General features: G+C 41.6%; 2 protein-coding genes across 4 annotated transcripts in view; one reads left to right on the top strand and one right to left on the bottom strand.

The window, feature by feature from the left end:
* The first annotated feature begins 3,955 nt into the window (after positions 1 to 3,955).
* Positions 3,956 to 12,024, top strand: LOC308104743 (uncharacterized protein). Its single transcript, XM_080455253.1, has 4 exons — positions 3,956 to 4,030; positions 7,808 to 7,937; positions 10,732 to 11,003; positions 11,115 to 12,024. Exons 2-4 carry the CDS (start codon positions 7,808 to 7,810, stop codon positions 12,018 to 12,020), a joined length of 1,308 nt encoding a protein of 435 aa, XP_080311379.1. The 5' UTR covers positions 3,956 to 4,030; the 3' UTR covers positions 12,021 to 12,024.
* A 4,354-nt stretch (positions 12,025 to 16,378) lies between these two features.
* The window catches only part of stambpl1 (STAM binding protein-like 1), a 28,609-nt gene continuing 18,448 nt past the window's right edge, over positions 16,379 to 26,539 (bottom strand). For 2 of the 3 annotated variants that reach the window (XM_080456390.1, XM_080456391.1), the window contains exons 6-12: positions 25,499 to 25,774; positions 24,500 to 24,653; positions 21,731 to 21,855; positions 21,351 to 21,488; positions 18,557 to 18,669; positions 17,205 to 17,304; positions 16,379 to 16,865 (exon numbers count right to left, since the gene is read on the bottom strand). In XM_080456390.1, the coding sequence (XP_080312516.1) occupies positions 16,809 to 16,865; positions 17,205 to 17,304; positions 18,557 to 18,669; positions 21,351 to 21,488; positions 21,731 to 21,855; positions 24,500 to 24,653; positions 25,499 to 25,774 (963 nt within the window). In that variant the 3' untranslated portion in view covers positions 16,379 to 16,808. The remainder of the gene's footprint in view (positions 16,866 to 17,204; positions 17,305 to 18,556; positions 18,670 to 21,350; positions 21,489 to 21,730; positions 21,856 to 24,499; positions 24,654 to 25,498; positions 25,775 to 26,539) is intronic. The other variant, XM_080456392.1, reaches the window with a different exon arrangement.

The following is a 26,539-nucleotide window of genomic DNA, read 5'->3' as shown; positions in this document are numbered from 1 at the left end:
GTAACAGATCCACAAGTGATGCGTTGTGAGCTCGTCAATCTGCTACTTTTTTATTTGAATCCTGAAAAGTAACAGTTTTGGACATATGAGGGTTCCACCCGACAGAGATGACATACTCAAGTATTCAAAAGTACAAATTAACGAAGTACATAATCAGAAATTGTCAGAAATTAAAAAGTACAATATTTCTATTTAAAATGTGAGTGAAAGTCATCAGTTTGGAAAAAAGCTCCAATTTAGTTTTTTACTTAAGTACAGCACTCAAGTATATGTACTTAGTTACTGTCCACCACTGCTAAAGGAGTGCTGAAGGACACTACTAGAGGGAGCAACCATGTTCTGGTTCCACCCAAATTTAGAACAAACATGGGAAAGTTCTCATTCTACTGCTCTGCCACCAAAATGTGGAATGCCCTGACACCATCCATTAAAGGATGTGAATCACTGGTGTTTTTCAAAAATGGCCTGAAAAAACATCCATCATCTATGTTTTTCTACATATAGTGTTTGTATTTGTTGATGACATGTATTAGTATGTTAATAATATGTTAATGTTTTTATGGTATGTTGATGTATTGAATACATAGGACCACGATGGAAACAAGTCCCCAGGACTTTTTAGCCTTAATGTCTGACTGTACCACGTGCTTTATACATTTCTGACTATTAAAGGAGTTCACCCAAAAATGGACTTATTTTCTATCAATTCGACACCCCATGAAGCCTTGAATTCATAAAGAGTTTTTTGTCACATTCCTGAGCCAATATATAAATACATTTTACAGATTTTTTTGGGCCTTTATCGATAGTTTAACAGTAGAGACAGACAGGAAACAGGGGGAGAGAGATGGGGAGAGACATGCAGCAAAGCTCATCCAGGCCCTCAGCCAATAATTTGATGACCTCCACTTTAATTTTTGTATCTGTATCCTGACTGAGGTCTCTATCCTGATTGGATAAAATTGGTATCCTTACCTGAAAAATAAATTTCGGTTTAATAAATAGCTGGAGAGACATGGAGACTCCTGTTACTGAACAATTTCACTCTATAGTAACGAGTACTATCAGAATATAGAGCTATTTAACACTTAATTTAACCAAAGATAATCACTTACCCTACCTTTAATATGCTAATTGTATTATTTAAACAGAGCGACACAGTAGGATGACGTATAATAAATTGGGTTTAAGGCCCCGCCTCTCACTGGTCACATCATGGTTGACTCCGCCCACAGAGATCTCAGCGTTGGCGATGGGGTTGTTGTTCTCATCATAGACCATGCCTTTTATCCCATGATGCACCTGGAGAACAAAGAGAACATTCTGTTACTGGGCCATTAAAAAAACACTTAAAGCCTATCATGCTTTGTTGACCGGGGTTTATACTTGGTCCACTTCTTTTTTCCCTCTACATCAACTCTCTTCACTGAAAGTAGCTGATCTACAAGCTCACAAGGCATCACAATGGAACGCGTTGTGAGCTTGTAGATCTAATTCTTTTGCTGAAAATTCACCTATTGGCCCGGACCGCTGGCCTAGTGGCCCGTGTCGCAGGTTCGAATCCCGACGACCTTGCTGTGTGTCACTCCCCGTCTCTCTCTCCCCATTTCCTGTCTAAATACTAAATATACTACCAATAAAAGGCAGAAAAAGACCCAAAAATATCTTTAAAAATAAAAAATAAAATTCACCTATTATTGACATGAAGTGTTCATAATGGTTAAATCTTCTACTGAGTCAGACTTAGGAAGTAGAGTGGCGCCGGTTCGATCCCCGGCACCTCCTGCCTGGCATCATGTCGAAGTGTCCTTGACTAAGATAAGACACTGAACCTCTAACTGCTCCTGATGAGCAGGTTGGTGCCTTTCATGGTTTCCTCCTCCGTCGGTGTGTGAATGTGTGTTGAATGTGTGAATGTAACATTGTAATTTGGATAAAGGTGTTATAGAAATGCAGACCATTTATAATATTCTAATGACACATTTTCTACATTCCCGTTCAGCCTGTAATACATTTTCACTCATATTGCAAACCTTTTTCATAATGAATTACTGTACATCCTTTTGACAGTAGTACCACTACTTCCTGCTTTTCCAGTTAGCCAGTGAGTATTTGTTTGGTAATGTTAAAGATGCAATCTTTAACAAACAGGATTTGAACTCCGGTCTCCCTCCAGCCTCTGCAGATGTACTAGTTATATAGTATTAACCATAGGGAACAAGCATGCTGGATTTGAAAATAACATGTGGGTGATGTGATGTGTTCTGGTGTTCAGGACATCCCGAGGACGAAGTACAGACGATGTACAAACTGGTAATCTTATGCCACGTGGTGGAAAAAGTACTCACATTTTTTACTTAAAGGTAGGGTAAGTGATTTACTTTTGTTAAAATAATTGTTAAATATAACTATATTCTGATAGTACTCATTGCTATAGAGTGTTTGTTCAGTAAAAGGAGTCTCCATGTCTCTCTCTATTAAACAGAAAATGCATTTTCAGTGCTCTCTCCTGATTGGCTTAAATTTGGTCACCTACCTGAAAATGTACTATATTCTTTTTACTAAAGAGCTGGAGAGACCCCTGTGACTGAACAAACGCTCTGTAGCAATGATTACTATCAGAATATAGTACTTAAATATCAACCCAAAAATATCACTTACCCTACCTTTAAGTAAAAGTATCAATAGTGCAATGTAGAAATACTCTGTTACAAGTAAAAGTCCGGAATTCTAAAAGCACAAAAGTATTGTCATCAAAATGTACTTAAAGTACCAAAAGTAAAAGTACTCATTATGCAGGATGTCCCATTTCAAGTTTTCAAATGTATAACCATTTTTGAAAATAGCAGATCTACAAGCTCACATTGCGACGCATTGTGAGCTTGTAGGTCGTCTATTTTCAAATGGCCGAAATATGTATGTTTTGTAATAATAATCAGAATCTATAAAGTAACTATACTAAAGTTTTCAAATAATTATAGTGGAGATTTCAAATGATTTTAGACAGCTGTGGACAGTTCAGAAATCAGCCTACCAGTGACATCAGCAGGCAGGTTTAGTCATTTCAAACAAAATGTAATTTTTTTTTTCAATTTTGTATTAATGCGAGAACCTAAATGTGTTAATATCTACACCAGCATATATGAGGTTAACATTCTTTCGGGAACGCGCAGTAGCAGTGTGTTTCAGTCTATGGTTTCAGCCCGGATGAGAGAGAGGGGCGGACAGTGTTGCCATGTCCGCTTATTATAATCGACTTTGGGCTTCTTTTTTTGTAAAGTAAAATATTGGTAGTTGCAGGTTGCAGTTTATTGGGCTTGTTTCCAAAATGTAGTTGCTTATTTGTGCTTGTTTCCTAAATGTTGTTTAAAAGCCAGTGGTTCTCAAACATTTTCATGGCAAGCACCCCCATATTAATATGTGTTTGTCCAGTTGGACCCCCATCTGAAAATGTTTAGTGCCAGACTGCCAGGGATTTGTGTTGTAAAAAAAATCCCAAATGACCTATTTTCCCCCCAAGATTCTCTCTCTTTTTTTTTTTAATAGCAGATCCACAAGCTTGTGGATTGGTTGTTTTCAAATAGCCGTAGCCTAGTCGCTTCTTTTGGGCTTGTTTTCATAGACCTGGTTGCTTATTTCTCTCGCAGAATGTGGCAACGCTAGACAGAACAACACACAGCAGAGAGTTACAGAGAGATTCTGTGTTACCATTTTATGCACATTTGGCATTTCTGCACGGCGTTCGTTCGACAGATACTGCGTTGTGTTGAATCTAACGCTAATTCTAAGCTAGTTTACAGTCTATAGTCAGTAGATAACACGCGAACAGACGTTTTCTAAGTTTAATTTCCCCAGTTGGACGTTTTGAGGGATGATCTGCTGTTTTCAACCTGAAGACACAAAGAGGACAATCCAGATAGTTAGTTCTTCTGGCTCCGTGGGATGAAAAGACAGTGACTGGACTGAGATACCTTGCTAACCTGCTACAATACCTGCACTGTGACTGTTAGGAGTATCCAGGAACATTAAGGTACAACACTAGCCTTGGATCAAGACTATGATAGATGTATTTGATCGATTTTGAGTTTTGACATTTTTATATCTACGATAGTCTTGGCCTGCATCCCCCAGTGCGCCCTGCACTTCCACCAGTAAAGTCTGTATTTCTCCGAACATGTACAAATGTAAAATATAAGGTGCTTACCCGGTAGCCCCGGATGTTAACTCTGCTTTCGGAATCTTTGTACACGGTATTAGTGCGTATTGTTCAATAGATATGTTTCAATCCCGTCTGTGCATGAACGCCATTTTTCCCGCCCCTCGCTTATTCTCTTTACATTGAGTGTAATACCGTCTTTCACCTGATGCGCCCCGTCACGACCACCCATTGAGGAATACAGGGAACTGCCGACAGAATCCGACACAGACGGGATTAAAACACATATCTATTGTAAAATACAGACTAATACATTGCACAAAGACTCCGAACCGCGGGTTAACATTTGGGCCAACCGGGTAAGCACCTTATATTAATGTTTTGTACATGTATGGAGAAGTACGGGCTTTACTGGTGAAAGTGCAGGACGCACTGGGGGGTGCAGTCAAGACTATTGTAAACACGAAAGTAAAAGTCAAGACTCGATAAAATACACCTATGACCTGTGTTGGTGCAGCAGCCATTACCAGCAAAGGTCTAGATAGCCTGGACTAATACGGAGGATTCACAAGTTCACAAGACACTGACTGAATCTCACAAGCAGTGGTGTAAAGTTACTTAGTACATTTACTAAAGTACTGTACTTAAATACAATTTTGAGGTACTTTTACTTTACTGGAGTATTTCCAATTGTCTATACTTTTACTTCTACTCCACTACATCTCAGAGGCAAATATTGTACTTTACTCCAGTACAATTATTTGAAAACTTTAGTTACTTTGCAGATATAAATATATTACATTATAAAACATACATTAACCACTTTAGCCCTATTTTATACCTAGGCCATTTGAAAATAGCAGATCTACAACATACATTAACCACTTTAGCCCTATTTTATACCTAGGCCATTTTGAAATAGCAGATCTACGAGCTTGTAGATCTGCTATTTTCAAACATTTTAGTACTTTTACTTTTGGTACTTTAAGATACTTTTGTACTTTTACACAAGTACATTTTTAATTAATTTTACTTGTAACAGATTACTTCTACATTGTAGTATTGATACTTTTACTTAAGTAAAACATTTGAGTACTTTTTACACCACTGCTCACAAGTGAGCCAGCCGTGATCTGTTTGTTAGCACCACCTGTGTTAACACAACCCTCACACTGATTGTGATTGACAGACAGATGACATGACGTCCGAGTATAAGAGCATTCGAAGTCAAGTGTGTGTGTGTGTGTGTGTGTGTGTGTGTGTGTGTGTGTGTGTGTGTGTGTGTGTGTGTGTGTGTGTGTGTGTGTGTGTGTGTGTGTGTGTGTGTGTGTGTCAATAATTACAGTTTTTAGTTTAGTAGTGACTTGGGGGGGGGGGGGCGGGGGGGTGATAAATGGTGGTCACTTGAATATTTCATTTGAAAAGGTATATATTGTTTTGGTATATTTTGTGTAACATTAAAAGGATCCCTGGCTAATAAGCCAAATATGCCTTAATACATTATAATTGTCCTCTAACAAAAATGTTAAAGTAAAACCATCTTAAATATTTTAGAAATAGTTCATCTTTCACTCAATAAGGGCAGGGAAACAAACTGTTTCTAAAATAAATACAATATTTAAGGTGTTTTAACATTTTATTTTTAGTTAGGGCAATTATAATTTATTAAGGCATATTTGGCTTATTAAGAGTGTTTCCTGAAAGAAGAGGGACATTTCATATTGAAGTGAAAGTTTATTTTAGTATTATTATTATTATTATTATTTTAATTTGCACAGATCATTCATTCACTAAATAATTGAGAATTACGTGTAGTTATCAGTCTAAAAAAGTTTTTAAAAAAGTGTGTATTACAGTAATTTAAAGGTAGGGTAAGTGATTTTCTTTTGTTAAAATAAGTATTAAATAGCTCTATATTCTGATAGTAGTCATTGCTATAGAGTGTTTGTTCAGTAAAAGGAGTCTCCTTGTCTCTCCAGCTCTTTATAAAACAGAAAATACATTTTCGTTTCAGTTTCAGTTTCATTTCCAATTTTATCCAATCAGGATAGAGAACTCAATCAGGATATAGATTAAACACGTGAAATTGGAAGTGATGACACTAAGAAATGAGCAGACAAAATTGGAACTGGAACACTATAAAAATGAAGCTTAAAAATGGGTACTTTCTCCTGATTGGCTGAGATTTTGACACCTACCGGAAAATGTATTTTCTGTTTATTAAAGAGCTGGAGAGACTGGGAGACTCCTGTTACTGAACAAACACTCTATAGCAATGATTACTATCAGAATATAGTGCTTTAACCTTTTAACCAAATACTTTTTGTTTTAACCCAAAAATATCACTTACCCTACCTTTAATCATAATAATTAATTTGATTCTTAATGCACGTTACATTTGAAGTGATACAATAGACATTTGCACACCATTGAAAAAAGTTAAAAGCATACGAGGGCACAAAGCCGAGAGGTAAAACCAGTGTAGCCAGGGGCGTCACTACCGTCACGCAGACAACGCGGTTGCGTTGGGGCCCATGACGTTAGGGGCCCCTCCCCACCCAAGGAAAAATAATAATAAAAATAAAAAAAACCTGGGTGGGCCCCTTAACATTGTAATTGTTAACCAAGGTTGATTTTATGTCGAAACATACTATCTAAAATTCGGACCATGACTGTCACTTGTTAATTTCATGGGAGGAGGGGAGGCGGTTTCTGTGTTTTTCCTTCATTCAGTAGTGTTTGGTCGGTTACAAACCGTTGTTAATATACCCGAAATCCGTCACAAACACGCAAAAAAAAGTATCAGGGCGCACATGCACGCGCGTGCATGCACGTTCATGAGGGCCCGCTGTGACCACCTCGCGTCGGGGCCTACTGTTGCCTCGTTACGCGACTGAGTGTAGCTAAAATGCGTTGTTAAAATGGTAGGTCTTTAGTCCTTAAAAGCATCAACAGACAGTCAGGTGGTCAGGGAGGGCATTCCACAGTCAGGGACTGAGCAGAAGGCCGGTCGCCCCCATGGTACGTAGCCTGGTCTTGGGGGGATGGAGGAGGTTAGTGTTTGCAGAACAGAGGTTGTGAGTCGAGCTTTGTGGTGTAAAAGGTTCTTTGATGTAGGAGGGAGCGTTGCCGTGGATGCTTGGGATGTCCCTCCCAATGTGCATCAGTACAACAGTCGTGAGATTTAATTTAGCTTGAATCCATGTATTCCACAAACAACTGGCTTGTTGCAGAGTCTGGTCAAAGAACTGCCTCATTCTGAACTGCTTCATCACTTGAAACCTATTTTATACTTCACCATACGACGTGAATGAAAATAGCCCACCTACATACATCTGCTATTTTCAACACATTCTCTTCACACATTTTGGGTAAAGGTTTTGAACATTTTAGAAAATGTTTGACATGCCCAAAATTGTGATGCCAGTTGAAAGTTGTTCATTTGAAATTATTTGTTTTTCATCTTCACTGTTTGACTGTTCATTTTTATTTCAATTATAATATATATCCAGTCTATACCAGTCAAATTGTTTTACACTGTGTGTGTGTGTGTGTGTGTGTGTGTGTGTGTGTGTGTGTGTGTGTGTGTGTGTGTGTGTGTGTGTGTGTGTGTGTGTGTGTGTGTGTGTGTGTGTGTGTGTGTTAAAGCAGATGCCTACAAATGATGTCAATCTATCAAGTCACAGCATGCATTCCTACAACTCAGCAGACCTGAGTCCTGACCATCCAATGGCTCCTCCCACCTTCACCGGGGAAGACAACAACCACACTGATACAAGCAGTGAGTCTCTTACACACACGCACACACACAGTGTGTACCCAAATTGGTACACCGTATATCTATATTTATTTGTCAGATTTTTCAGATTCTATTCCGATTGACTATGATTGGCTTTAAAATTTGCTGGAGAGGCCCGTTTTGCACCACATGCTACAAGCACCACTGTACTGATCGGCGGGAAACTTTGCACGCGCACTCCCAGTAGGCCAAGGAAGAATCTCCACCACAATTATTAATCAAATTGGCGTGTTATAGCGCCACTATGAGACAAAATATTGTATGCAAAATATTATTTTTTTTACTACTCCTACAGATTTTCTCCAAACCTCACGCAAATCTGTATACATTCTCTGTAGTCATGTGCAGGGGTGCACATAACTGGTGCGCAGGTGCGCACGCGCACCCAAAATAAATAATGCGCCGCACATCAGACGACTTGAGGCGCTTTTGCGTACCAACAGCTGGGACAGGAATTTCCAAAAATAAAAGCCTGGAGATCGAGGCTAGGAATTTACTTCCTGAAGCCACACTCACACATGCACGGTGATGCACGCCCATACACACCCATGGGGAGGAGGCGGAGGGGACGCATGCTACAGTGCACGTGATTGTGTGAGTGTTGCCTCGAACCTCCTGACACAGTCAGTCGCGCGACTCTCCAGACACTCGTCACCGATGATGAACGCACCGTGATGGTGCAAAATATGCCGTGAACGTCCCAATCTGGCGGATAAAAGCAGCGCAGCACAGGGTTGACAAAACGGTCCCGGGGTGCACCGAAGTTACATCTGCAACTGAGCTTGTAGATTTAAAAATTTCACTGCTCAACACCATTGTGCACCGAATTATAAATCAGGCTTTACAGAGTGCAAATCTGAAATCTAGAGTTATAATTGGGATCAATGGACCAATAGTATTTTTTAGCCCATGAATCTATCTATACATTAGGAAAAAGTCCCAGTTTCCGACGCCACTGACTTCATTGTTTCGGTATCAACACGATAACAACATATATGTCACTACAACACTAGGCACAACGTGGGCGATCCATTTACGCTTTGTGTAGAATACTTTTAATTGCTCACTACACATTTTTCTCCTCGGAGCACAATTAATTTCGTCCAACACAAATTCACCATATTAGCGACCACACCGGAAGGGGAAACCCTTTAGCACCATTTAGCGTGAGAACAGCCGAGGGAAAACAAAGCGGCGGCCATTGAAATGTGTCCAGGGGGCACGGTGGCGCAGTCGGTATCTTCGCCTCACAGCTAGAAGGTCCTGGGTTCGATTCCCGCAGGGGACGCTGTGGCCGCTGGGGAAGTGTTCTCTCCTCCGCGTCATCAGTGCCCATACCCTAGGTGGGGTTGGCGAAATGGCCTCTCTGTGTGGAGTTTGCATGTTCTCCCTGTGTTCCCTGTGCATGTTCCCCCTGTGTTCCCTCACAAAAACATGCAGTAATCCTGGTCACTATACTGCCTCCCCCTGGCCAGCCGGGGAGCCTGATGGAGGGGAAAGGAACTGGTTGGAATAACGTGTTCCTTCCACGCGCTACGTCCAACCAGGGAAACTCTCCCCTGTCAGGTGAGAAGAAGGTCAGTTGGCTCTCATGCATTGAAGGAGGCATGAGCTCGGCCCTGGCCTCCCTAGGTTGGCAGAGGGAAGGTAGTGCCCAGGATTACATAGACAATTGGCACTGGGTTCCAAAATCGTGGGATAAAAATAAAATTTTGCTTTCGGTTTGCGTGTTGAAACACACACCGCTTTTGCAATGAACGTGTACACACTGTACTGTCGAGTTACAACCGTGCCTGTGCCTCTGCCTGTCTACAACGAAGCAGCCACCCAACCACAGGGTTGCCAGGTTTGGCGCGACTAACAAGCAATGCACACACAATTTGTTTTCTTCTTTCACTTTGCTTTCGTTCTCCGATGTGCGGGCCAGGCTACTAGAGCCCGTGCGCGGCTAGTATTAAACATTGTTTGTTATCCCCTTGCCAGCGTAATTACCTTTATCCGATGATCTTTGAAACGCAGTGGAAGCGACATTGTGTACAAAAAATTAAAAATAGTCCCCGTGGGTAGGCGGAGGCATCTGTGTATTCAGAGGAACAACAACATTCTAACCGCGATCCGCCAATTTGGGGCTTTCTGAAAACGGTGGTTTTCAATGCAAAAAACAGCAACTGAGTTAGGTGTTTTTCTGAAAATCCCATAGTCAGGGCGGATGGATGTGACGTTTTTTGGAATGTCGTCACATCCACATACTTCTTTTCTGAGTGACGATGGATCATCCCAAAGCTGTGTTACGGTGCCTAAAACAGCGTGCCTAATTTTTTTCTATAGAACAACTTTATGCGTCTTGGCAAGCAAATGCACTATTTAATTAGAGCGACTTTATGTGTCCATGGGGGGAAATTAGTTAATACAATCAACTTAATCTTTATTAAATGATGTGTTTTCTATGTTTCTCACGAAAAAAAAGAAAAAATAAACATTTTCCAGCCTAGGACAAACAAAATGTGTGGGGCTGTGTTTTCTCTTATCTCAGTAAGAGTGATCTTGACCACTCTTAAAACAAATCTTACAAAAGATAAGCAAAAATAACAGATCTGTTATATCGCTTCCTGCATAATGTAATTTTATAATTGTGTTTTCTTTGCTTGATGGTTTGTGTAAAGGGCATTGAAATGCCTTGTTGTTGAAATGTGCTATACAAATAAAAGTGTCTTGCCTTGCATGAGGCCCATTGAATTGCTCTCTGCTGACGTTAGCTCCTCTCCCCTCATTCTAGATCTCCAATTCCTTCCTGGTGTGTTTAAAGAGGAGTCTTCCCCTGATCACAAGGAGAGCAGCCACAGTCTGGTACAGGTGAAACTAGAACCTCCACAGATAAAAGAGGAACAGGAGGAGAGCAGGTCCAGTCTGGTCCAGGTGAAAATAGAAGACCCTCCACAGATTAAAGAGGAACAGCAGGAGAGGAGTTCCAGTCTGGTCCAGGTGAAATTAGAAGACCCTCCACAGATTAAAGAGGAACAGCAGGAGAATAGCTCCAGTCTGGTCCAGGTGAAAATAGAAGACCCTCCACAGATTAAAGAGGAACAGCAGGAGAATAGCTCCAGTCTACCTTCACAGATAAATGAGGAACAGCAGGAGAATAGCTCCAGTCTGGTCCAGGTGAAAATAGAAATTCCACAGATTAAAGAGGAACAGTTTGAAGTACTTCTAAGACCAGAGGAGGCTGCAGGGTCATCGTTCACATTACTAGCAGTGAAAAGTGAAGATGATGAAAACAGGAGGACAGAGCCTCTAGCAAGCACCTCAATTGAACACATGAAAACACAAGCTGATGTAAAGGACTGTGGAGCATCACAACCAACTAGTGATGAGCAGCTCCTGTCTTCACACTGTTCTGAATCTGATACTGATGACAGTGATGACTGGGAGACTGGGAGGATTCATACAGACGAAAAGCCCTTTGCTTGTACAGTTTGTAACAAAAGCTTAACTCGTGGCTCAAGTCTGAAAAACCACATGAGGATTCATACAGGCGAAAAGCCCTTTGCTTGTACAGTTTGTAACAAAAGCTTTACGGAAAGTAAAGGTCTGGAAACACACATGAGGATCCATACAGGTGAAAAGCCTTTTGCTTGTACAGTTTGTAATAAAAGCTTTAACCAAACTCCAAGTCTGATAAGACACATGAGGATTCATACAGGCGAAAAGCCCTTTGCTTGTACAGTTTGTAATAAAAGCTTTATCCAACATCAAAATCTGAAAAAACACATGAGTATTCATACAGCCGAAAAGCCTTTTGCTTGTACAGTGTGTAACAAAAGCTATAAACAAAGTCAAAATCTGAGAAGGCACATGAGGATTCATACAGGCGAAAAGCTCTTTGCTTGTACAGTTTGTAACAAAAGCTTTATGGAAAGGGAAGAGCTGAAATCACACATGAGGATTCATACAGGCGAAAAGCCCTTTGCTTGTACAGTTTGTAACAAAAGCTTTACTCGTGGCTCAAGTCTGAATAACCACATGAGGATTCATACAGGCGAAAAGTCTTTTGCTTGTAGCTTGTAGCTCTGAATAAACACATGATTGTATAGTCCTTAACAGGACTTTACTCTCTAGGGACCCAAATGATGCTCACAAGAATGCTAGTGTCTTTCTTCATCTCAGTTTTTTGTAAATTAAACCATGAAGTGAGATTTTGAGTGTTCAAAGGTCTGGCTGTAACTAACCGTAACTTCTTACACATCTGTATCACATTCTTTGAAATAAAAGCTGAGGACTTTGTTTCCTGCTGCCTCTCAAGGTTTTTTCATTCATTTCTTGCCACTGCACCGCAATCGTTCAGGCGACTTTCTGAACTGTCCACAGCTCTCCTCAGAGACAAGGTAGACAAAAATGGTACCATATTATGAGCATTAGGAAATCTTAAGACACACCTTTTTAGCATTGCCTTTTTAGCATTGCCTTTACCTAGGTTTCAGCATTACTCTATTTTATTTTCCTTTTAAAGGACAACTTTGTTTTTTTACAACCAAGGTTTATATTTCAGCTTGTAATTAAAGTAAATAAAAGATGAGTGTTATTTGTTTTTCATTTACTGCTTTCTATAGTTTTAATAATTTTCGCGATATGTTTTACAGTGGGCGGGGGCATTCTGTCCGGTGGCTAAATATGCCTTTTTTACACAATAAAAAAGGTCCTGTGGTCTTTGATGGCCAGATGAGTTATTGGGGGCTAGAAGAGCTACAGTAAATAATAAAGAAAACGCTGGATTATTGTGTAAAACAGACATATTTAGCCACCGGACAGAATGCCCCCGCCCACTGTAAAAAGGATCGCGAAAATTGCTAAAACTATAGAAAGCAGTCAATTTAAATGTTTTAACACTCATCTTTTATTTACTTTAATTACAATCTAAAACAAACCTTGGTTGTAAAAAAACTAAGTTGTCCTTTAAGGACATCACACACTACAGGATTCTATCCAGATTCTCGGGCTTGCCCGAACGCAGCAATAATAAATAAATATAATAAATGAAAAATATCACTGGCCACGTTGGCCAGCTGCCTTGCTCCGAGATGATGTTATTAGTAGCCTATATTTTATATTAAATAAAGTAAACATTACAATACGTACATTTTCGACCATTAAAATCATGTTTCAAGTTTTTTAAGAGCATACACTGACTGGCGATTGTGCAGTGTTATTTTCGACAGCCAGCTGCTCTCTTGAGCTGCATCTCGCAATAAACACTGCCACGTCTTACCACGGTGCATTGCATCAGAGCCGATCTTCAAGCTCACAACACGTCTCATCACTTGTGGTCTTGTATACGCATTATGTTATCCGTTCGACACCTTCGTGCGACAAAAAATAAACCAGGCTTGAGCTTGCTATGCAGTGGCACAGAGTTCCCTTGCAACATTTTGCAAAATCAATGGATTTAAGAACTATGAAGGGTGCATAGCCTTGGATAAAGACTAGGCTTATCATAGATATATTTTATCGAGTTTCAAATCGCAAATATTAAATTATGGACAATACATTTAACACCTGGCCAGAATAATATTTTAATCTATTTGTGTTATAGTAGCCTACCTATTAATCTATTCCTCAGTCAGTGAATACAGACAGAGAGACACAGACAGATAGAGAAATTATGCAGAAAAACAACTAGATTTTTGGTTTGGTAAAGATAAAATAAATAGCCTACATAAATGAAGGAATGTCAGGTGAAAATATTTTATGTCATCACCAGTCAGTCAATTTGATCCACGCAGCTGCACCTGATTGTCCTACATAAACAACCTGACGATATGAAAAGTGTGTGCGTGCCAGATTAGCCCGCTCTCTGCACAGCGGCCCCCGTCCTTTGCGTCCGAATAGCAGCGTCTCTCTCTCTCTCGTTCCCCCTCTGTGCCGTTCCATACTAACCTGACTCCGTCAAATGGAAGAAGCTTGCGACGCACATTTTGTTTCACAGCCTACTTCCATCTGAGACTCCGGTAGCAGAATCGATGACAAACAGCGTTTCATTTGTTCAAGATACTTGGCAGGTGATAGGATGATCCCGCCCCTAGCAGCCGCTGATTGGTTCGCAAACGCAGCGACCGGGCAGCTCTACTCCCTGTGCAATCCCAGACTCCTTCCTGAAATCAAATGCAAATGAGATTTCCGGAGGGAGGGGGGTTTACCAGGCTAGTTCCATACAGTAGCCTTTTCTGAAAAACTCTGGCAGTGAATGAGTTAATGTCTGACTGTACCTTGTGCTGTTTACGTGTATGACTAATAAAGTATTCAATCAATCAAACTTCCATGACTGCTGGCAATCTTCTGTTTTTAACCAACAAATGAACCAGGACAGGCCATACTAGCTGTGAGGCGAGTGTGAGATTATGTGCAGAAATGAAACATAAAATCAGCTTTTAGGTTTTTGGCGAAATACCTCTTTTAATGACAGAATCATAGGGCTTTTATGCCAACCCATTCCCCATGTTTAAACTATGGCACTGCAAAAAATCACAACAACTTTAAAAACATGAACATTATATAACAAAGTCTACAAGCAGCGCAAATACTGAGAGAGTGGACCTGGATGTTGTCGACCTGGACACAACGCTATGAGCACAACCTTTACACAGGTAGCATACCACCAGTCTTCTATTGATGGTCACTGATTAGCTCTGTTGGAGCAGGTGGGGGGGTTTAAGTGCTAATTGGTCAAAGGCACCTCAGCAGTAATTATTGAGGGAGGTCATATTCTTCTGGCTGGTGTTGGGGGGGGGACTCTAACCCAGTGGTTCCCAAGCTGGGGTTCGGGGCCCACCTTGAGGGCGCGCCAAATATCAGAGGGCTTTTTCAGTTTTTTAATTTAAAACATTTTAAACATGTTGCACACAATCATAACTTGCATTTTTTTGTGGGGTCATTATATTGTCAAATAAGCACGAAAAAAAGGTCTAGATGTTTCACAAAGTAAAAGAAAAAAATAAGTTAAAACAGCTGATCTACAAGCTCACACAGTGTGAGCCTTACTACACCGAGCTCACACAGTGGGAGCTTGTAAAAATCGTCTATCTTCGTCATTCGTCCTGCGTAAAGTGTACAGGGCTTAATGTCTGAAAAACACAAGAGTGTGTGTGCGTGTGTGTGGGGCGGAGGGGAGGGGAGGGGGTCTTTTGGCAGATTTAAGAAGTGGGGGGCTCCAAGGAAAAGAAGGTTGGGAACCACTGCTCTAACTCAGTGGTTCTCAGACTTTTTCTGGACAAATCTTTCGGGGCAAATCTCTTAAAAGTGTTTGCGGCCCACCCATCTGACCACTTACCACGGCAGTCAATCAATCGATTGTGTTCCAGCCTGGATCAATGGAACTAACGTAATATTAAGTTACCATTTATCCGTATCAAAATGAAAAAAAAAATTCTAAGGTTTTAAAGAAAAAATACGGACTGTTTTGGGTTTGGGGCCCCCACTTGCACTATCATCGCTGTCTGGCAGAAACCTCATATCCATATATTTTTTTAAATGTCATGTTTTTTTTCTCGTGATTTCCTGTAGTACTTGATCATACCAGAGTGTCACACAAAAGAGCGTTTTGAGCTTGTAGATCTGCAATTTTTTTTATCCTGAAATCCTGAAAAGTTACATTTTTGGACATATGAGGTTTCCACCCGACAAGCAAACGATATCCTCCCAGCCCACAGTTTGAAAACCACTGCTCTAGGCCAGTGGTTCCCAAACGTTTTAGCTCGAGCCCCAAAAGAGAAATTCGATGTCACCCAAACTAGTGAAAATAGCAGATCTACAAGCTGTTGTGAGCTTGTATATCTGCTACTTTCACTACTTCTAAAAAAAAACGAAACAGTTTCATTACATTCTTTTGGAAAATGTTAGAATTGTTTTGAACTTATAGTAATTTTATTTTTTATTTATTTTTAGACATTTTTGAAATGTTTATTTTCTCGTGACCCACAAAAATGGGTCCGCGACCCACAGTTTGAGAACCACTGCTCTAGCCCATTAAAACCGGGAAAGCATCTGTGTCATTTTAGATTTTTTGCGTTGCCTATTCAAAAACAGCAGATGTATAAGCTCACAGCGCATCTGCTATTTTTGAACATAAAACAAAAAAGAAATCTTGAAAAATGTGAGAACCACAGATTTTGAAGGCATTTGTAGAATGGGCCTCAGGTCTTAATGGTCCTAGGCCAGGGGTCTTAAACGTTTTCAGGCAAAGGACCCCCTAGCTGAGAGAGAGCTGAAGCAGGGACCCCCCACTATATTGTGTCTCAGATTAAACTTTTTTTGTTTACTTGGTCTGCTCTTTTTCCCCCCTCTACACCTATACCTCTTTGCCAAAAATAGCCGATCTACAAGCTCACAACGCCTCGCAGCGCGAAGCGTTGTGAGCTTGTAGATCTGCTATTTTTGGCTAAAGTTCTCCTCAGAAAAGAGATGCTAGGGTTCAAGTGGTTAAGGTAAAAAAAAACATATCACACAAAGATTTGGCGGACCCCCTGTAGTAACTCTGAGGACCCCCTAGGGATCCCGGACCCCCTGTTGAAGACCCCTGAGCCTAGGCGGTGATGCAGCAGTGATCACAGGGCCCCACTTCCCTAGCTGCTGCTGGGGCTAAAGAAGAGGAGTCCACACTGCAGTCCAGACCACCGTCTCAGTACCTCACTGGACCCCCCCCCCCCCTGCATTTACTGAAACCTCCCTTCACAGCTTCTTTTGTTCAGAAAAAAATAAATAAATACAAAAAACATTGTTTTCGTTCCGGTAAACAAAGCTTGTATAAATAGTGGTGGTGGTTGCAGCGTGTGTTTTCAGTGGTGACAGAGTGCCCTCTGCTGGTCACCTGAGGTCGAGCACGCTGATGTTTGAGTCCCTCACTAGGACGTGTTTACATACCTGAGAGAGAGAGAGAGAGACACAGACAGACACAATTAGTGTAAATAAAATAAATAATTAACATTTAAATAAATATTCAACATTGTGAAGCGTTGTGAGCATATAATGACATGCCCAAAATAAGGATGCCAGTTTGTGCCACACATAAACAACACTCACTCAAAAAGAATATGCATATACGTGTTTATTTTGACCATCCAGCGACCCACCTGAACCCCCTGCTGTGACTAAATTATATACGAGCCACAGTTTGAAAGCCGCTGGACTAGGTTTGGTTTAGTTGGATCACTAATGTACCGTTTTATGCATATATACACACACACACTAGTACATACTCACAGAGAACAGGGGAGGTTCTTTAGAGTGTGGGTGAAACCCCTTCAGTCTGCAGCCAGACACCTCACACATACCTGCAGTGGTGAGTCTAAATACACCAGTACTGAGAGAGAGAGAGAGAGAGAGAGAGAGAGAGAGAGAGAGAGAGAGAGAGAGAGAGAGCAGTATTTAACTTTATTGTTCACTCCCCTTTGTATCGTTTATTAATTGAGGCAAACATCCGAGAGGGATGATTTGGGCTTAATGTGCAACATTGTTTTCTCATTCAACAGTAAACAAACCAACATACAGTATAAGTGTATAGGCCTACAGGCTATTTGCACATTTCTAAAGTTACAATTTAATGACTTTAAGGACCGCTATTTTCACAATATTTATCTGTGGAACCGATCAAACTAAATGTAATGCCTCAACTCCTACAATTCCAAGTGCTTGTTAGGATGGGGGGTCCCCCAGTTCAAATATGATTTAGGGGGGTTCCCAGTTCAAATAGGATTATTTTGGGGGGGGTACCCAGTTCAAATAGGATTATTTTGGGGGGGTCACGGCCTGAAAAGTTTGGGAACCCTTGGTTTAGACAGACGCTAGATTTGATGCTTACTTACTGTCCTAGATTCTTTGAAGCACTACAGCGTTTCCTTTTCACTCTACCTACTTAGCCTGTGGTTTGCTGACTAGAGTTCATGGCACTTACTCTGATTTGGCCCTTGTGAGTCTCTCTGGATAAGTGCATCTACTAAATGGCTAAACTGTCGACAGTAAATTGTAATCAGCGACGGTGAAGGTTAATGTTAGAGGTTAGGGGATAAATGGAAATCAGTCAAGCGGCACTCAAGAGTACAAGGACGCGTGTGCCCGTGTGTGTGCGTGTGTGTATTACTATACTTGTGAGGACCAAACGTCCCCCCACAAGTATAGTATATGTTTGTCTGTGCCTACTCATTGTATATTATTGTCGGCTTACATTGCATTGTTTGCTTCCTGTTTTGCCTTTCTGTTTTTTTTAGTTTTTTGCTTTGTTTTGCTTTTTACCTGTACAGCACTTTGGTTGACCTGGTCATGTTAAATGTGCTATATAAATAAACTTTGATTTGATATAGAGTTATGCCTGATTTACACTTAGTTGCACGCTGGTGTCGCGCACCGAAAAATAGCCGATCTACAAGCTGGTGACTTTTTACATCAGCAATTTTTTCGGCTTCAGTGGTTACGGTTAAAAATGACAATAAAACAAGAAATGGCATTCGCAAAATCACTCGTCTTAGAATGTCGATGTCGTCACAAGTATAGTGATACAAACTTGTGTGCGCGTGCATGCGTGTTAGTGTGTGTGCGTGCGTGCGCGTTACACCTACTCATTGTGTTTGGGGGCGCAGACGATAGCGATAGCCTCAGGTAGCATGAGCTGGTAGGAGCAGTGTGTATGGAGGTCTACACTGGACAGGAACGCAGTCTGTGTAGGATGGGTCTGGAGAGAGAGAAATATAATCACTTATTGACATAAACCCTACAGTATATAGCTGTCAGCAGGAACAGCAGTGACAGCAGTGACAACACACAGAAATTAGGAATTAATTGGCATAATGACAAAATTGGGGAGAAAAAAGGGCTTGCAGATCTGCTGTTCTCTTCAAATCCTCAGGATAGGGACAATAGGGTGCAAGTGGTTCATGGAAAGTTGTTATTTGGCCCTAAATGGATGTTACTGGGTGACTATAAACACATTAACATCGTCCTTTTTTCCTTTTTTTTAAGGTTAAATGTTTTGGCTTTTATGCCTTTATTGATACGATAGTTAGTCTGACAGGAAATGGGGAGTGACATGCAACAAAGGCAGTCGGAATCGGGACTTGAACCCGCGACGCGCTGCCAAGCTACTTTGGAGCCTACAGTAGGTGCCTGGACCGCTATGCCAGTGGTCCAGGCCACACATGTAACATGTCTGTGAATGTCCTATAGGTTCTGGAGACTTTCTGCTGCTCGGTTATTCTTCAGGGCCGTTCAGACAGGGCGCGACACAAGGCCTGCATTCTCGCCTGGATCAGTGGTGGTCGCACTGCGCTCCTCGTGTGAACACATACACACACACAATCGCTCCATGAGTAAATGCCAGGCGATCTACGCCGCTTCAGCTGTCAAATCATTGTCCTGCACGTCGCATAGGAAAAAAAGTTGGAAACAATTTCACTTAAAGGTCGGGTCTATAATGCATTATAGTCACATTTATAATGCATTGTAATGCTTTTTATGAGGCTTCATAACACTCGTTATAGATGTTTATAATCACGCATAACAACTTATAACAATGTTGAACAGTACATTATAATAAGTAATAATAAGGGCGTTATAATGAAATATGAATGTGATTATAATGCATTATAGACCCGACCTTTAAGTAAAGTGCTACCAAAAGGTTTACCACAATCCAGCTCTCGTCATAGGCGGGCGTGTGCGTGAAAAGAGCACGTACGTGACAGTTTCACGGGAGTGTGCCCCACTTGTCGCTCCGACTGTCAGATCCCCCGCGCCTCCCTACCTGCCCGCTCGCCCTCTCATTGGAAATGAACAAGGCGCGTCGGTCGCTTCCCATCTGAAAAGCCCTTTGTTCTTCCCCAGAAATAGGCTCTCCTTACTTCCTTCACAGGTGTTACCAATGATACTAATGAAGGCTCTGTTCCATTCTGGAGTCATGGTGCTCATATTGTGCATGCTGGCTCACTAGAAACACTAGTGGGTCTCAAAGTGTGGTCCAGGGACCCTCATGGTTCCTTGAGGGGGTGTAACTCTGAGAGTGTACAAATGGAACCAAATGGACCCTCTTCTCAGAGTTATGGGGGTCCTTGAAATTTTAAAGTTTGAGAACCACTGTGCTACACTAAATGGAACAGAGCCTTCATTAGTATCATTGGTAACACCTGTGAAGGAAGCAAGGAAGGGGCCCAATTTCTTTCCAATATGGCTGCTGTCAGTGCTGTGCATAGAGCCTATTGCAGAACAATTTCAAGAGTTTCAAATAATCACAAATGGATCCACATCTGTAAAGTGAAAAGACTAATAGCAGCTCTTCTGCAAAAGAATCAGAGAAAAGCAGCTCTCGCCTCTCCCTCTCACTCTCAATCAGTTCAATTCCAATTTGATGTGCTTTATTGGCAGGAGACAATATTGCCAAAGCAATTAGGTATAAGCAGTGGACATATTGAACAATCTAACAATAAAACATAATCAAAATGATTCCATCGAGGTGATGAGACGTGAAGGAGACACACACACAGACAGACAGATGGTGAGTCTGCTGTTTCCAGGGTGATGGATGCTAGGTTTTACCTACCAGGAGATATTCCCTTTGGATTTGGTCTGAGGGTGTTTCACATCGTCTACATTTATGTTTCATTTCAATAAAAGACATGTTTTGCTTTTTTTTGTATGTAACTATAAAATAGAGACTGTTTCTGATTGGTCACAGTGTTCAGACTATGTTTCTGATTGGTCACAGTGGTCAGGCAGAGTCTGTCTCATTTAGACCTGAGGCCGATTCTAAAAACCTTCTAAATCCTGACCTAATTAAGAGTTATAGTGAAAAAGTTCAAATCTTTATTAAAACATAATATATATATATATATATATATATATAAAGCAACAACTAAGATGACACAGAGGCGTTCCTGGCTTGAAAAGTGTAACAAAGTATAGGTGTAACAGGTCTAAATGGGTTAAACACAAAAAAGAAATTGTGATCGACAAATTGTTTTCATTATAATATCTTTCTCACACACACACACACACCATCTGTCTCTCTCCCCGTTTCTCTCGTTTTGTTTTGTTTGTATGGAGGAACTGAAACTGATACTCTGGTTATGTTACCATGGTGATATTTGATGATCTATGATTATGCAAAATGAAGAGGGGCAGAAAGCAACAACAGACATCACACTGTGTGTGTGTGTGTGTGCGTGTGCGTGTGCGTGTGCGTGTGCGTGTGTGCGTGTGTGTGTGTGTGTGTGTGTTAGGGCTTTCTTTTTTTTGTAATTTTTTTTTAATGTAAATTTCGTCTAGTCGACTCTAAAAATCATTAGTTGTGAATGCCCTAGTGTGTGTGTGTGTGTGTGTGTGTGTGTGTGTGTGTGTGTGTGTGTGTGTGTGTGTGCTTACATGTATCCAGCCCAGTGTTAACAGGTTGTGTTGGTCCTGGAAGCTGAAGAGTTCCTCAACATTCTCCATGTCACAGAAATCTGGACCAGAACTCTGCTTTGGTACCACCACATGACTGAGGATCAACTCATTATGGGTCTACAGAGAGACAGACAGAGAGAGACAGACAGACAGTTATTACAGTGGTTCTCAAAGTGGGGTCCGGGGACCCCCAATGGTCCTTCTGAAGGGGTTCCCCAGCGAAATGCGTTAATTCGGCTATTCAAAGATATCTTATCTAGAAGCTTGTAGGTCATGTTTCTTATTGTAATGTTACAGTAGCATGTTGTCTTAGTGTAATGTGATCCTGTAGTTGCATTTAATAAGACGTTCTGTCTCACCAGTCTTCCACACAGGATTCCACATGTCTCCAGTCCTCTGGCCGTGTTGGAGTCAGCTAGCAGCAGGAAACGATACGTCAAATCTCTGGGGACGATCACCCTCCTTAGACCCTCTGTACGAGGAGCTACACACACACACGTTTGTATTACTATACTTGTGAGGACATCAACATTATCTGCTATACTTGCGGGGACATGTGGCCCTCACAAGGAAGGACGGACGGACAGACAGACAGACAGACAGACAGACAGACAGACAGACAGACAGACAGACAGACAGACAGACAGACAGACAGACAGACACACACACACACACACACATTTTAAATAAATGAAAGACTTGGGTTTTATCAGGAGGCTGGCCGGCGTCTCCCTGAGGGATAGGGTAAGAAGCTTAGTCACCCGCGAGAGACTCGGAGTAGAGCGGCTGCTTCTTTCAGGGATTAAAGCAAACCGTTGCTGTCGGGCAGAAACCTCTTATCTCATATTTTAACTTTTTGTGTTTTTTCGTAAATTAACACCCTACTTGATCATACTACAGCAGTGGCGTTTGGTGGATTCTAACGTTGACCGGGCCAGAACCGGGCCAGAACCGGGGGGGGGGGGGGGGGGTTTAGACCTGGGGCGAGGGTGTTTCAGGACGACGGCTCTTCTTCTATTCCATTTCTGAATGGAGAGAGGTGGCCGTCTCTGCGCAATGGAGAGAAGGACGGCCGAGGTTTCCTTTTTGCTACTCACAACAATAATGAAATGTGAAGCTATTTCGGGGCCCTCTTTCTCTTTATACTGTGTACCTGGCAGGAAACCGGTTTGACGGCTAAACTGTTTTTTTAATGGCCACTCATTAACAATTCAGCCGAATGCAAATTAGCCCCATTTGAAAACAAAGGCGACTTTCTGTGGTCGGCTACAACAGAATAGGGTGAGGGGCTGCTAATGTTGATTTTTAGTTTTTTTTTTCCCTGGCGGATCTTGCCCCTACACAGGGACAAGCTGGGTTTACAGACCGGGCCATGGCCTCGTTGGCCCCAATGACGGTACGCGCCTGTACTACAGTGTCACACAAAAGTATCAAAAGTAGCAGATCTGCTTCGTGACGCGACGCGTTTCGGGCTTGTAGATATGCTACTTTTGCCGTTTCTGAATTTGAATCCTGAAAAGTAAAAGACGAAAATCTCACGACAGTTTTTTTGTTAGCCCAAGTCCCAATCTGTGGTTTGTCCTAGTCCTGCACACATAGCGCTGTGATTCCTAAACAATTAGCACCATATTTAGAATGACGTTTCGGTATTATCATCATTCTAAAAAAAAGAGAATTGCTGTTTTACACGTACAACCAACCAGCGGTCTTGGATGAAATGTCATAGACCATTAGGGTTTTATGGAGTCTGAACATCAAATTTACAATTTAAGTAATGACCCTAATACACTTTAATGGCTTTAAGAGGCAGCTAAAAACCCACTTCTATGACCTTGCCTTTAACTGATCTCTTTTTAACAGTTTTAATTTGACTCTTGATAGACTTTAACTTATTGCTTTGTTTGTTTGTTTTTAACTTGAATGCAAAGCACTTTGAACTACAGTTATGTCTGAAAGGGGCTCAATAAATAAAGATTATTATTAATCTTATAAAAAAGGACTGAAATCAGTCGGTGTGACGGAGAACTTGAGTCCACGTCCTTTGCATAGAAAGAAGCCGATTGAGGTGGTTTTGGGGGCATCTGGTGTCCTCCCCAGGGAGGTGTTCCAGCCAGGCACGCCCTGCTGGTAGGAGACCACGGGGATGGCCGGGGACCAGGTGGATGGAGTTGGGGGGGGGGTTATATCTCCACACTGGCCTGGGGATGCCCTCGGGATTCCCCAGGTAGAGCTGGCTAATGTGTCACAGGGAAAAAGGGAAGTCTGGGATTCTCTGCTGGAACTGCTACCACTGTGATCTGACTCTGGATTAGTGGCTGAAAATGGATGGACGGACATAAAGTCGGACACTACACTACACATCTGAGTTAACATATCGTCTCTGTCGGGTGGAAACCTCATATGTCCAAAACTGTTACTTTGCAGGATTCAAATTCAAAAGTGGCAAAAATAGCAGATCTACAAGCTCAAAATGCGTTGCGTTGCGACGCATTCTGAGCTTGTAGATCGGCTATTTTTGCTACTTTTGTGTGACATCGTAGCATGACGAAGTATGGCATTAATTTCACGGGAGAAAAAAATAACATCAATAGTTAAAATATGGAGATAAAAGGTTTCTCCCCGACAGCAACGATTACAGTATGTACAATATTATGCATGAATATACTCCAATCACCAAAGGATATACTATGAATGGATATCATTTATATGTACAGACTATCAACAGAGAATATGAGAACAAAACAGGCCTTCAACAGTGAGTATTTCTCGTACATATTTTTCACTTTTCATACCAGTAACCTGTAAGCTGATTGTATGACGTTCTGTATAGTAGTGTGTATATCTGTCTGTCTCTTATATGTCATCATGATTTGTGTGCATGGGGGTCTCATCTTAAACAAGCTCAGTGCTTAATGAGTCTTCCAGTTTAGTAGACCTTGTATTGTGAATTTGTACTTCCATGTACTGTTGTTCTCATGTCTTACTAAATAAAGTACATCAATCGATCAAGTATATGGATAATATAATGTACCGTCTATCAACAATGGTAGAGACATCTGAAACATGTACGTTTACAATGTGTGTGTATGTGTGTGTGTGTGTGTGTGTGTGTGAGTGCGCGCTCTCACTCTGTACTCCAGTGAGTGTGGGGGTGGGTCTGTTGAGGGGTCGCGCCGGCGGCTTATTCCTGTTAGGGTCCGCCCCCGGGGTGCGAACGTGATTTCTGATTGGCTGCTGGGACAGACAAGAGCCGTCTGTCACCTCAGGCACTTTGGGCTCCGCCTGAGAGGAGAGGGAGGAAGGAGTATATACCACTTTGTTTTTATAACCGTCTACCCTTTCACCAGAGGAGTCACAAAATGTCCATATATCGTCGCTGTCGGGCCGACAATCTCCAAAGCCGTTATTTTTCAGGAAATGGAAAAAAACAACCTGTGTTCCAGTGGATCCAATGTAGTGAATTATTTACTCACAAGCTCTTGTTATACATTTTGTTGGTTAAATATTTATAAAACCCACATACACACGTAACCACTTTCACTTACAAACATTTAGAGAAATTGCTGATCACGATGTGTTGTGAGCTTGTAGATCGGCTATTTTTGCTACTTTTGTGTGACACTGTTGAACGATTAAGTATGGCATTCATTTACAAGGAGAACAAAAAACAACATAAAAAGATATTAGATAGGTTTCCACCCGACAGCGACGATATGATAAAATTATAAATCTAATTTATATAATATTTGTATAATTTTCTGTCATTCTGACCGATCATCTCTACATTTTAATTCTTAAAGCCACACTATGTAACTTTACTCTTCTACCTCGGAATTGAACCCGGTTTCTTAGGCAGGTCCGGAATTGTGTACCATTGAGCTAATAGAGCCTGCCTGCTTGCTCAGGGGATATATTGAAACTTGACCATCAGGTAAAAATTCTTGTCAGATCCTGTGTCTAGGTGAGACATGACCTTTGACACGATCTAAATGTCTCAATAGAAGAGCAGGGAGACAAAATACAGCCACCCCAATTGTATAAGTTATATTGTATTAACATTCAGTCTACTATACAGATTGGACAAATTTGTATTCATAAAAAAGTTACATAGTACCGCTTTAACGCACCTTTTGCCCCGCCTCCTCTTCTCTCCTATTGGCCAGTTCCTGGCGACGCAACTGGTCCTCGAAGTAGCGGAACTGTTCCGATTCGATCTGCGCCCGCCGTAGAGACGCCACCCTCTGTCTCTCCTCCTCCAGTAGGGAGAGACGCCGTCTCTCCTCCTCAAATAGGGAGAGACGCTGTCTGTCCTCGTCCATTGGGGAGGCGCTCTGTCTGTCCTCGTCCAATAAGGAGAGATACTGGAGCTGTTGGCCACACCCATCCACCAGCCCTGACTGGCTCTGTGAAGAAACGGAACACACACGTCATTCAACGGAGCCGCTAATCTCAATCACGCTGGGCAAGACCTCACTGATTGTTTAAACGGAAGCCAAGACAAAATAACAAAAGAATATATTCCAAAGCAGGTTGGAGTCTATTCATTCCAATGTAAGAGTGAACGTGAACACAGCTTCTGAACCATTCTTTAGCCCCACGGTCACTGAACTAAATATTGGACCCAATCGTCACAAGACACACAATCTTCGTAAGATTTTCACACGAAAATGGCTTTTTTCAGAGAGACAAATCAGGCGAAAATCTGCTTTATTATCGACCTTTCTCTGTTCCAGCAACACACTCTTGCGGGATCTAGCACCAGTATGTCACGTTATTCATATAAGAACATAAGTAATAAAGTCCAGGACATCCTCAGGAACGTTCGCATAGTGTGATCACTATGCGTGCTGAACTGGACATGACCTTTCTTACACCGTCTGCTTTTCTTCTTCTTTTTCCTGTGTGCGTCTCTGACCAACCAACCACATACACCCCATGTAGGCATATCTGTTGCTGAGCTGGCCAGTAAATCGTTGCTGTCGGGGCAGAAACCTCTTCCATATTTTTACTTTTTGTGTTTTTTTTCGTAAATTAATGCCCTACTTGATCATACTACAGCATCACACAAAAGCATCAAAAGTAGCAGATCTACAAGCTCGAAACGCGGCGAGTGTTGAATTTGAATCCAGAAAAGTACGAGTTTTGAGGTTTCCACCCGGCAGAGATTA

The sequence above is a fragment of the Gymnoscopelus braueri genome (assembly GCF_963280865.1).
Source record: "Gymnoscopelus braueri genome assembly, chromosome: 17".
In the NCBI taxonomy this organism is placed as follows: Eukaryota; Metazoa; Chordata; class Actinopteri; order Myctophiformes; family Myctophidae; genus Gymnoscopelus; species Gymnoscopelus braueri.
The sequence above is the reverse complement of the archived record's forward strand: the minus strand, read 5'-3'. Positions and strand labels throughout refer to the sequence as shown.